This window comes from Amblyomma maculatum, chromosome 4 (genome assembly GCF_055883805.1).
Source record: "Amblyomma maculatum isolate TAMU_Amacu chromosome 4, ASM5588380v1, whole genome shotgun sequence".
Classification (NCBI taxonomy): Eukaryota; Metazoa; Arthropoda; class Arachnida; order Ixodida; family Ixodidae; genus Amblyomma; species Amblyomma maculatum.
In genome coordinates this window covers 7,464,777-7,477,578 of record NC_139347.1, presented here as the reverse complement: position 1 = coordinate 7,477,578, position 12,802 = coordinate 7,464,777, and the positions used below count along the sequence as shown (strand labels likewise).

The 12,802-nt window shown below is 48.6% G+C and overlaps 1 protein-coding gene across 4 annotated transcripts in view; it reads right to left on the bottom strand.

The window, feature by feature from the left end:
- The window catches only part of Sox102F (transcription factor Sox102F), a 1,035,502-nt gene that overhangs the window by 334,299 nt on the left and 688,401 nt on the right, over positions 1 to 12,802 (bottom strand). The window contains exon 1 of one of the 4 annotated variants that reach the window (XM_084600708.1): positions 3,217 to 3,565. The exons of the other annotated variants lie outside the window; for them this stretch is intronic. Within the exon in view, the coding sequence (XP_084456834.1) occupies positions 3,217 to 3,227 (11 nt within the window). The 5' untranslated portion in view covers positions 3,228 to 3,565. Of the gene's footprint in view, positions 1 to 3,216; positions 3,566 to 12,802 lie in introns of those variants that run through there. 4 annotated transcript variants of the gene reach the window in all.

The window sequence follows — 12,802 nt, the reverse complement described above, 5'->3', positions numbered from 1 at the left end:
CTGACCATACACTGTTCGGCGACAGCCTTCGGTAGAGATTGCCGAATTAATAAATAAATCTCTGCGTCTGAATGGTGCGCTAGTTTCACATGACATTTGTTATCCTATTATCTAGCCCAAGTGCAGCATGCGCACCTTTGTTCACACTGCACACGTTACAGGCGCACAGAGCCTTCTATAGCTCCCGTTCGAACACATCCTTGCGATAGTTCACATATTCTCCCACGAGCCCACCATGCCATAAGTGTGTATACCCTCGCATATCATAAACATGCCGGTAATTATTTTCCACTCAGTTACAGGAAACGAGAGCGAGCTGCGAACGTCGCGGCATCTGCGCGCATTGCTCAATACGTTGCCAGGAGAGCATTTCCTCGCTGCAGGCCGCAGGTGGCCGTGTAATACAAATTGCGGAAACCCGAAGAAATCGCTACGCGCCAAGAGAGGATCGAAAGTTCCGTTGAAATAAATAAGCACATTTGCACGCAAAAATAGCACGGTTTCTGTAGCGATCAAGCAGAAGCAGCGCTGCAGCCGACGCTAGAATGAGCGCACACACGCGCATTTTTCGTATTTGAAAGAAACACTCTACTTAGAATTAAGGTTGGAGTCCCCCTTTTTCTAGACACACGCATGTGAACCGGAACAACAATTCGACTCTGCTTTAGCGAGGCACAGAAGCAGTAGTCAAGCAAAACAACACTGAGTTGAGACAGAACATTAGATTTAGCAACAGTGATATTGTGTGGCATCCACGCATAGTCATGAACGAATCGCTGTTATCCAGACCTCAGTAACACGATCCGAGGGTACCTGGGGAAACAAGAAAAGTGGGTTTTTACTTCTAAAGTCGAGCGTAGATCGACAACATCGTGCGCTGAAAACCTGCGAGGCGTCGTTCGTCGCCGGCATTACCAGCCTGTCGGTGAGAAAGAAGCATCCCTGAACACCGCCGCTGCACCAACGGAACTCGACACATATGGCGCCATCGGGGGGACCTGCCTACTAACTGCGACCCGGAGGCAGCGGCAAAAACCGCCGCCGCGGACCCCAACGTTCACTCCCCCCTCGACGGCCCTCACCCCCACAATACAGCTACTACCTCTCGTCGCCGGGGCTTCCCCCTGGGTTGCGCAAAGCCTCTCCTCCTCATTCTGGCCGGCACGCAAAACATGCCTTCAGTGGTGCTGCGCGCCTCGCCGATCCCATGCACACTGCGCGGAATGTTGCCACTGCTGCGGGCATTTATTCCGAGCAGCCGGGAGCGTTCGTCTCGGCACCAAGCGGAGGCACAGCTTCCAATGAGCCGCTCAAAAACAGGTCGGCACGCAAAAAGAAGGAAAGTGAGAAATGGACAAGTGAGCGAGGCATCGATGCTCACAATTTTCCATATATGCTATAATACCTCACTACACGCTAGCTTTGCATTTTCGCGAGACATTGAGCTGCGCACGGCTATTCGTGTACAAAGATGCCGCATGAGCCAACGTTACTAAAAGAGCTGACTGGAGTATAGTGCAGCGCTCTGATAGAAGGCGCAATGCGCCGACAGTAAGCGTAACTATATAGCTTAAGAGAGAAGTAGTATATCAGATAACAAGAACTTGTTTGCGCACCGCTCTGAGCCGCGTGCGTCGTCAGTGTCTGAAGGGGAGAGCACGAAAACGCGTCAAAATGGAAGCTTTGCGATGACTTCGCCCCGACAGTCCGAAATGTTTCGACGGTATGCCACCCACAAGAGCGCTATGATGCCTTTATCTTAATTTGGAGTGGATGTCACCATCAACTGCCTTCCTGAACGACATGACACACGACGCTCAAGGCTACTAAACCGGAATGGACTCGCGTGTGATACCCGAAGAGAGTGGCCTAATGTGCATGACATTTTACTATATAGGTCTGACAGTTTGTTTCGTAATGTAGATCAGCCTAGTTTTCGCGCAGAAAGTTGATTTTTATACTTCAGGGACAACCGGGAAGTGGGGCTCATGGTTTGGATGTGCAACGGACTGCACAAAGATCAAGAGAGAAAAAAATATTAACAATAAGAACATGCAACTTTCGCCAATAGTTTACCCCACACGAGGAAAAGGTGCGCTTATGTTCATACCAAAATCATTACTTTCATAGTGTACAACTGGAAGAGAAGGTGGCGTATATAGAAGCCTTGCTTTGGTCAGCCAATAAAGCCGCTTACTAAGTCTACCGAACGTGAACAGAGCCGGTTTTTGAAGTATACTGAATGCCATATGCGCGCGCATACTGCTTTGATTATTTGGGAGACGGAAGTGTAAGTACCTGTACCGCTTCGAAGACGAGTGAATAGCTAGCAACCTGGTGACCCCCAATATGGCGCCTTTACTGGACAGTGCTTTTAGATATTAGCTCCTACTGAGATGTCGAGCAAGTTGCCGGCGTTCAATGATTTCATAGAATGCGTAACAGCAAGTACATTGGAGCAGCTTGAAGAATAGAATGGCATCATTGTTTTTCATTAATATAATTGAACACAGCCTGAAAATACGTAGTCTATTGCAGCAGATATATAAAAAGCTAGGCTCTAACTAAATTGATCTATAACTGGCAACTCATTTGCAACCGTAATGTCGTTTCGTTTTCCCCAATGAGGGAATCCAATACGCTAACACCCATGAGTGCATATAGAGTAACATATCAGGGCAAGGAAACAATGGTGCCGTTTTCGCTCTGTTAACATCGAGTACACAATTTCAGACACACGCTGCTCTGTGAATTAGTACAATATTAGAATCAGAGGTCGAACGCTGCGAATGATTGCGGCCCCGATGCTGAATGCGGCATAACAGGGCAGGCGGAATCCGATTTGCCTACAGGATTGTGGCCGAACCGAAACCAAAACCCGCTGCCACAACAGTCACATGTGAAAGATGCCGGCAAACACACACACACACACACACACACACACACACACACACACACACACACACACACACACACACACACACACACACACACACACACACACACACACACACACACACACACACACACACACACACACACACACACACACACACACACACACACACACCAATGGTGCATTAATTCACGGCGTGCATGGGACACAGTCTCGCGCCGCTACGGTACGGCGCCCACCATTCACTGCACGCGCCCCAGACCGGACGGCGAGGGTGCATAAGCGCGCGCGCGCGCCAAGTGCGGCCGAGGGAGACTCACAGAATGACCATTGAAGCACGCCGGGATCCGGTCGTGGCAGGCAGCGGTCGTCGGTCGCAGGTGAGACGCAGTCAGCCGGCGTGACAACGAATGCAACCTCGGGGCTTAGTGGGCGCGATGGCTCCGGAGCCCGAGCACCGGAGTAACACACACAGCACTGGCGTCACCCACGGACTCTTGAGACAAGACACGGACCGGCAAACAAGGGGTGGGCGGCGAGCGAGAGAAGAGCGCCGGCTGCTGCAGCTCTCAGCGGCGGCTGCTGCGGCGGCGCGGCGCGGGCGAGACGGTGATGGAGGGCACGGGCATCGGCTCCGGAGAATGGGCCGCCTGCGACACTTTGTCTCGCGCTCACAATGCGCGCCGCGAACAAGCGCCGACGGGAGCGCAGCGCCGCGGAAGCGCGCTCAACGTGGGGGGCGGGTCCGCGCGCCCCCATTGGCGGCGCCCGGCCATGACGTCACAAAAGGTTGCTTGCAGGGGCGGGTTTTCGGCGCTCGGCAGCGCACGTGACGCGTTCCGCACAGGCGACATGCGCACGCGCGGGGCGCGCGAGGCCGCGTGCGCGCGCGCGCGCGCGGGGGGGATCGCGTTTTTTTGCGGATGTGGTGATGTTGCCGAAGGAAACAAAACGGCCAGAGTCCTTTCGGTATTCGGAGACGAGGGTCGAAAGTTGCGCTCTCAGGGCAATCGTGTCTCTCATGCGGAGGAGTCCACGCTCCATCGCGCGCTGCGGTGTTGGGCGTCCTGATATGACATGTACCGCGCGTTAGCTGCACTGCAATACAGGAAGCGTGTGCTGCCTTCCCGCCAGCGAAGTTACAGCAGGTAATGTCGTCAGGACAAGTGTTACGGTATTTAAAGGAAATTCAGGAATCAGGCGATCTCGTTCTCCCATGTGTTCGCGCCATAACAATATTAATCGTGGTTAGTCGGAGCTTTTTGTGGCCAGTATGAGATTCAATGACAAATTCAGAATTCGGGCATCATGGCAGCAGATATTCATTCACATTCTCAAGGTCTCCGGCTCATGTACTGCTGTGGTTGATCAGGCAGCAGAGCTTTTGCACTGTAGGTGCTACCAGCTGCCAGCTCTGCCAGCAAAGCGTTTTTTTTTTTTTTCCTTACTGGTCTAAACTGGGACAGACATTTACCACGGATCGTAGGTATACCGGGACCAAATCTTTGACCACAACCAACCCTGTCTGTTTGAAATATGTGGTACAGTTCAACGCAGATAGATTTCGCATCATTTCAGTTTCTTCGTATTCAAGATTATTTTTCTCCTGACGAGATCCGTCCCTGGATGCATTTCTGGCACGTCAAAAACATCGCGCAAGCCTTCTGTTGGACAAAAGGAGAGGAGACTATACCAACTTCTGCCTCGGCAGTTAGCTTCACGTCGCTTGTGGAATGTAAGCATGATTTCCGTAAAGCTGCGTCCATGCAGAATAACACGACCAGTTCGTGTGATCCAAGACGTTCCCGCGGCTGTGTTTGCCTCCGTTCGTACTGATTGTATCGCACGTCGAAAGCTTTCCGCCGTGCTCTGGACGGCTCACTAATATTTACAGGCTTTTAAAATGGAACTGGATAACATAGTTGGATAAAGGAATTTCACGAGTGCACTATAGCCCATTCTCGTTTAAACTGAAGGAGTAAAAGAAAACATGTCTTGCCAGGTGCCACAAATCCTGCTGTGCAGAAATTTCTTGCTATTGACTAGCGAACAAAGCTGCGTAACGTAGTATAGATGGTTGAGTCATAGTCAGATTCTTTGGTGGTGTTATTATTACTAATGTTCTTCCTTGTTATTTATTCACAATTCTGCTTGTTATTTGGACCTGATGAACAACACTTGTTTCGAAACTATAATGGAATGTGCACCAGAGCTTATATATATATATATATAGAAGTTGTGTTTCTTATGAATGCACAAAGAAGCTACCGTATATAAGCTTACGGGGTGGATGACTGCCCCTCGGTTCGTTCTTCCTCAAGTACATTGCTATGATATACTATATATACTGCTGACCCGTATGGAGGGAAAAATGCTGCTATAGTGATGCATGCATACGCTGCCATGCTGCCTGCATGTTTATTTCATTACTTATTTCATTTTCCTTAATAATTGTACCTACTGCAGCCCCCAAGAGTTTATATTCAGGAGGGAGGATACAGGATACGTGGTAAGCAGTTGCGTATATAGATGTTCATGCATGCATGCCCACACAAAATTATATACAACATACCAAAGAAACAAAGCATACGTGTCGGTGATATTAAATCGCAGCCAAATATTGCGGAAATAGAAGTGAACGAATTGCGCTGGGAAGCGGGTTACAGATTTCTATACTATGCGTGAAGGAGCTGTATTTATGTGTGTCAGTGTGGTGCGCATAAAGCGGATATATACTTAAACTGTGATTGACCCCTATAAGTGATAACGGTGAAACACTCAACTTTGGTGCGCACTGCCATCAGGCTCGGTGAGTTAATAAGCGCGCATATATATGAGAAAATTCTCTGTGAAAGCGACGGCGAATAAAACGAATTGTCTACTTTTGGATATACAGATTCAATTTTATTGCAGTATCATTTGGATATGGGTTCCAAACAACTGAGTCGCATTCGATTAGCAGTCACTAATAGCTTTGTATCACGTGAGAACGTGCGCCGCGAATCCACACCTTAGCTACGAGTTAGTTATTAACGTAAGAAATAAATAAGCTTATTTGTCGCTGAGTAGTTGGATGGGATTCACCTGGCTCTTTACAAGAGGGTTCATGAACAGAGTATGCACACTAAAATAAATATAATTTAAGTAGAAACCTGCAATTTGCTTTCAACCGTTTTCTGTTCCTAAAACGGACAGAATGCATGAAAAAAGAAAAGAAAACAATTCGTCGGAACAACTTGCAGATTAGTGCGGTAGCTAAACCGTAGAACAGACGTCATGGCCTATTCGAGCTTTTCAGCGACGCTGGCGCCATCATGCGGCTTTTCTCGGAAGTGGCCCACAGGTTATCGGCGTTCGCTGTGCGGCAAAGCGAAAAATTATCGTATGCGTATAGTGTTCCCGAAATCGTGCAATTTCAGGTCAAGTAAGCCTGCCCAACTTTCATCTTTCATCTTTATTTTCACTGTGAGGTACATGAGCATGGATAATCAGTATTACAGAAGGATAAAAACTTCCCCAACTTCCCCAAGGATAAAAAAACTAAAGTCGCTTTGGACCTTGAAGCTGCAAATCGGGAAGAAAGTGACCGACTATAGTGACTACACGGTTGTATGCATGGTGAGCACTTCAAGAAAGAAGATTTTCCTGAAGTAATCTGAGATTTTTTCTGCAGCAATGCATTTTTCCTGAAGTCTACAACGCAAGACAATCAGGAAAGCGTTCAGAGGGCGGCAAATGATTTCATTGGATGGAATGTAGTGAAGTCAGTAATGCGAATATGAATATCTTTGAGCTATGTTATGCCCAGGTGAGCTATAATGACTTAAAAAAGCTTTGGCTCAAATCATGTCTATATAATATTGCCATCTGGTGCTCCTGGGGTTACCTGGTGGCTCCTGAAAGAAAGAGACGCGGAAGGATCGCTCGAGTGCTGACTGCAGAACGCTGTTTGCTCATAAAGGTTCGAACTGTAGTAAGTCTAGCCATGTTTCCCGTGACAGTATTATATATATATTGCAATACAGGTACATGTCTGGCAAAAAAAGTTAACGCGCGTCAACTAATAGTTTGGCTTGGGCGAGTTGTTTCATTCCAATCGGTCGTACTTGTGCGATTAAGGCACGGACGAACGCGTCGCGTTTCTTGTTCGTCCGTGTCTTCACAGCGCATGCATGACTATTGAAAAACATGTCTAAATGTTGCACGTGCATTCGCTACTTGTACGACAGCAGTAAATCAGTCAAACGGCTGACTTGTGCTTGTTTGTTTACACCTGCCGCATTTCAAGCGTACGTGTACGCACTGCGCAAGGACGGGGTATGCAACGTGAGTCACAGTACCGGAAATGTTGCACGCGCATAATGAAAAACTATACTACAGCGTTGCTTGCCTTTACGGCATTTATTTTGAGGCAGATCTCCACGGTTACGGTGGGGCTTGTTTAGGCACAGCGACCCGATGCAAATGTCGGTGTTCGTCATGTTTTTATGCCGCAGCATCTCACGTGGCCGGCATTAAATGTCTCATCCTCCACTACTCACCTCCGCGTTTCATTTGCCGGTGACAAAGATCCTCTCAAGATGCACAACCGGGCCGGGAGTTGCACGCTCCTCATACGTGAGCGCTTTTGTGAAGCCATCCCTGCACTCGCCATGGATGGATGGATGGATGGATGGATGGAATATAGGAGCGTCCCCTTTGAAACGGGGTGGTAGCAGTAGCTATCATGCTCATTTTTCTCCCTATATCTTAATTATTGTTTTCGATTGGTTAACTATACCATCATTCCATTAAATTTTTTTTTCTACATTACTAATATTTAGTCACTTTTCTGCATGCTTTCAAGCCACCAATCTTCCAGTCGTTTTTTTGTATAGCTTCCACCGCAGGTTTATTCACCCGGCCACTGGTATCTCTAAACCCCAAAGCCTCAGGAAGAGTGACTGCGCCTGCATCGACTTCTTGATGGATACCATTACATTCGAACCCCTTCATGGATCACTTGTCGTGGCGGAGGGGCTTGCGAAACTCGATGAAGTCGTGATCTCTGCTGTGTAGGGCCACCCAAGATAGACAGGTCACGGCAGAGAGTTCTGACAAAATGTGATTCACTGGAGAAGGTAATGGCAACCCACTCCAGTATTTCCTGCCAAGAAAACCCTATGGCCAGTCACAATACCATTAATGATATGGCGCCTGAAGATGAGCCCCCCAGGTTGGAAGGCGTCCCACATGTTACTGGGGATGAACAAAGGGCGATCCCTAGTAGTTCCAGGACGAATGAAGCGGCTGGGCTAAAGACAAAAGGACGCTCAGTTGTGGATGTGTCGGGAAGCGACCGGAAAGTCCGATGTTGCAAGGAAATATATCACATAGCAACATGGAATGTAAGATCTATGACGCGAGGTAAACTGGATATCGTCAAGCGAGAAATGGACAGATTGAACATTGATATCTTGGGTATCAGCGAGCTCAAGTGGACCGGAATGGGAGAATTTAACTCCGGCGACCATTATGTCTTTTATTGTGGGCATGAATCCAAGAGAAGGAATGGGGTCGCTTTCATAGTAAACAGAAGAATGGGCAAAGCAGTGCTAGGGTACAACCCCAAAAACGACCGAATGATGTCACTTCGGATCCAAGGTCACCCTTTGAACATAACAGTTATCCAAGTCTATGCACCGACCACTACTGCCGAAGAAGCTGACGTTGAGAGATTTTATGCGGACCTACAATGCCTTTTAGATCGCACCCCATCATCAGACGTCGTTTTTCTCATAGGAGACTGGAATGCTAAGGTAGGGAGTGAAGAAATATCCGGAATTACAGGCAAGTTCGGTCTTGGTGAGCCAAATGAAGCTGGGCAGAGGCTAGTAGAGTTTTGTCAAGAAAATAACCTGACCATAGCGAATACTCATTTTCAACAGCACAAGATGCGCCTGTACACATGGACTTCACCGGACGGTCTGTAAAGGAATCAGATCGATTATATTATTTGCCGGCAGATATGGAGAAGCGCTATACAAGCAGTAAAAACAAGGCCTGGGGCCGATTGTGGCTGTCGTGACGCTGGGGCTACGTCGACCCGGCCTTCACTTGGTAGCGTGCAGAGACTCGGGGTTGAAGTAGGATTGAATCTTCGAAGTTGGTGAAATATGTACAAGCAGGTTTAATGGCACTTTGAGAAACTTATTTACAAGATTATTTACACGAAAAAGAAGGGTACATCAGCAAAATGGCAAGCGTTAAGAGTTCATAGCGAGAAGCGACTGGATGAGCCGTTTACCCAGGGCTCAGAGCGACATTTCGTGCTCTGCAGCGTCCTTAAAACCCCCTATGTCCAGCCCCTCTCTGAAGATGCTGACCAACCAAATCCAGGGCACGCCCCTCAGATATCGGCATCCAATCGAACACATCACTGCACTGATGGTCTGAAGCACTGACTGGCCCGGCACTGTTTCGTTGAGCCTGGTCACTTGTTGGCGGGAAAAGCTTGGGAACGGCGAGGAGGTACATTTCTATTCTTCAGCCAAGAATCGATAGGCAGCTGGTTCCGGCAAGTGGATTTACTTCTCAGAAACCCAAGTACACTTGCGCGCCGCATAGGGCTCCCAGCATTGTCCCTTTTCGACAATTGCAAATCTTTCCTGCATTCCTGGGAAATTACTTAATGGCCGTATGCGTCATGCTCCTTTCTTGTCCTGCACGTCAGCGGACATGTCACTCTGTCGTCTCCCTTGGATAGGAGGCATTCATCACTGGAGGATAGCCCTTCTCGACTGGAAGGGTGAACAAAAGAAAGAAAGCACTTCCTGCTATTTCCCGCAGGGGGACGTTTCTTTGTGTTTTTCCAGACGTTCTCTTGACAGGGTCAATTTGGCATTTGCAGGTTGTCCACAAAGCAAAACAGGCTTACAAAACAGGATTCCTGGAAACAGGCTCACTTAGAGCCATTGGACCATCACCACATTTCCACAGCACTTATTCATGCCCACAGGCGAACAATAGAGCGCGCAAATGCGGATGCACGGTCGTAACAGCCTCCTCCCCCGCCAGAAGAGTCTCGGAGGGCAGCAGTCGCAGCTGCTGCATGAAGAGACGACTTAATGGCCTGCACGTGAACGCTTGAAGCTCGCTGTTGCTTGTCGCGTTGTCTTGATTGTTGTAGGCCAAATTGCTCGAGCTGTCTGAAACTCAACCACATGTCTAAACAAGCACTCGGCTCCCGTCTGAAGAGACCAGGTCAAAAGAAAACTGCCATTGTTGTTCGAGAAAAGCCCACTCTCAAGACGTTCAGGACCCACGTATTCCTAGAAAACCAAACGTGCTGCTTTACATAGCCACACATATACAAGTGCACGAAAAAAAAAAAAAAAAAAAAAAAAAAAAACCTGATTATCAATTTGGATACATGGTGAGGAACATCTCGGACCGCTTAGAAAGAGCGGCTAAGCGCGTCCGCATTCCCATTTAACTTCCCCTTTTTGTATCTTATTTCAAAATTGTACTGCTGTAAAATCAAGCTCCACCTAAGAAGGCGACTGTTCTTCGATGTCGCAGTTTGCAGCCAAGCCAGGGGACAATGGTCCGTCTCTACGGTGAATTTGGCCCCTCCAAGATAGCACCACTGCAATTTTTGAATGGCCCATACAATGCAAGCGCACTCTTTCTCTGACGCGCAATAAGCCCTCTCTCTAGAACTCAGTTTTCTGCTCAGGTAGAGCACGGGGTGCTCATTACCGTCGTCATCTCTCTGGCAGAGAACAGCACCTAACCCTCGATCACTGGCATCACACTGGACCGTGAATTCTCGGGCATAGTCTGGAGCTCGCAATACCGGTCGGCTAATCAGCACAGCCTTCAGGTTTACGAAGGAGGCTTCCTTTTGTTCGTCCCAGACTACATTTGTCGGTTCTGTCTTGCGGAGAGCGTCGGTCAGAGGGCTAGCCAAAGCTGAATAGTTAGGGATGTAGTGATTGTAGTACCCAGTCAGACCTAGGAATGCTCGAATTTCCGTCTTCGTGCTCGGCCGCGGATAGTCTGCTACCGCAGAAATCTTAATCTCGCTGGGTTTCCTGAAACCCTGACCTACATTGTGACCCAAGTAGTCCACGGTCGCCCTTGCCAGGCAACATTTCTCGGCCTTTACGGTTAGTCCAGCTTGACGCAAAAGGCTCAGTACAGCTCTTAGATGTACCATATGGTCCGCCCATGAGTCGGAAAAAACCGCAATGTCGTCTAAATAAGGCACCGCGAATGTTTCACACCCCTTTAAAACCCTATCCATGAGTCGGGAAAAACAAAATGGAGCATTTTTGAGCCCGAAACTCATCATTGTTGGCTGGTAGCTGCCCGTCGGAGTGACGAAAGCCGCGTATCTGCTGGCGCGTTCAGTGAGCGGTACTTGCCAGTATCCTCGAGTAAGGTCCAGCGTAGTCACATATGCCGCTCTACTGACCTGTTCTACTCTCTCCTCAATATTCGGAATAGGATACACTTGATCCCTGGTGAGAGAATTTAGCTTTCGGTAGTCTACCACAGGCCTAGGGTCTTTACCTGGAGCTTCTACTAAGATCATAGGCGAAGCATAATCGCTTTCCGAGGGTTTTATTACTCCCAATTCCAGCATGCGAGTTACTTCCCTATCCAGAATTTCTCTTTGCCTTGGAGAGAATCGGTAGCACCTTGATCGCACTGGCACGTCTGAAGTCAGCTCAATATCGTGCTCAGTCAAATCAGTCCTGCCTGGCCTGTCCACGAAGCAGGACTCAAACTCTGTTATTATTTCGCCCAGATCGGACAGCTGGGATTTCTTTAGTTCTCCTCTCTGCTCCGTCTTTTTGAGAAGCTCCTGAGCGTTGCTTCCTTTTCCGCTGAGGCAAATCAAGTTGTCCCCCATCTCCTCGGGAAGGTTTAAAGTTAGATTTACCACGGCTTCCCTCTGCACATAAGGCTTCATAAGATTGCAATGATAAATGCGCACTTCTTTACGCCTACCGGGAATTTTCACTGCGTAGTTAGTGTTAGAAAGCTTTGCAACGACTTCAGCCGGTCCTTCCCACTGTACTTCGAGCTTATTCTGCCTTGAACTTCTCAGCAACATCACCTGGTCCCCGATACAAAACGTCCTTTGACGGGCTGTCTTATCATAGTACACCTTGGAACGAGCCTGGGCTGACTTCATGCTGGCCTCAACGAGTTCCTTAGTGTTATGTAAGCGATTCAAGAGGTTCAGAATGAATTCTACTACTGTTGGGTCTTCTCCGCGCCCCTCCCAGGCTTCGCGCACCATTCGCAAAGGTGAGCGCAGTGACCTTCCGTACACCAACTCGGCTGGGCTAAATCCAGTGGATTCGTGCGGCACTGACCGCAAAGCGAAAAGCGCTGCAGGCAGGCAGGTATCCCATTCGCGCTTGTTTTCATAGCACAGTCCCCTCAGGACTCGTTTGAGAACAGAGTGCCATCTTTCTACGCTGTTGCTCTGCGGATGATGGATCGAGCTATGCACTACCTTAATGCCGCATCGCTCGAGAAATGAGGTGGTGAGGACACTCGTGAAAACGCTACCCTGATCACTTTGGACCTCGGAAAGGAATCCAACTCGTGCAAACACTGACAGCAGCGAATCCACTACACTCTCGGACGTCACCTCGCGCAGCGGAACAGCCTCTGGAAACTTTGTGGCTGGGCATAACATAGTGAGGATATAACGGTACCCTGACTCTGTCACAGGAAGTGGCCCAACTACATCTATTACTAACCGGTGAAACGGCTCGGTAATGATTGGTACTAACACCATCGGAGCTTTCCACTTATCTTGCGCCTTTCCAACCCGCTGGCACGTGTCGCATGACCGTACAAAATTTTCCGTGTCCTTAAAACATCCAGGCCAATAGTATTCTTGCA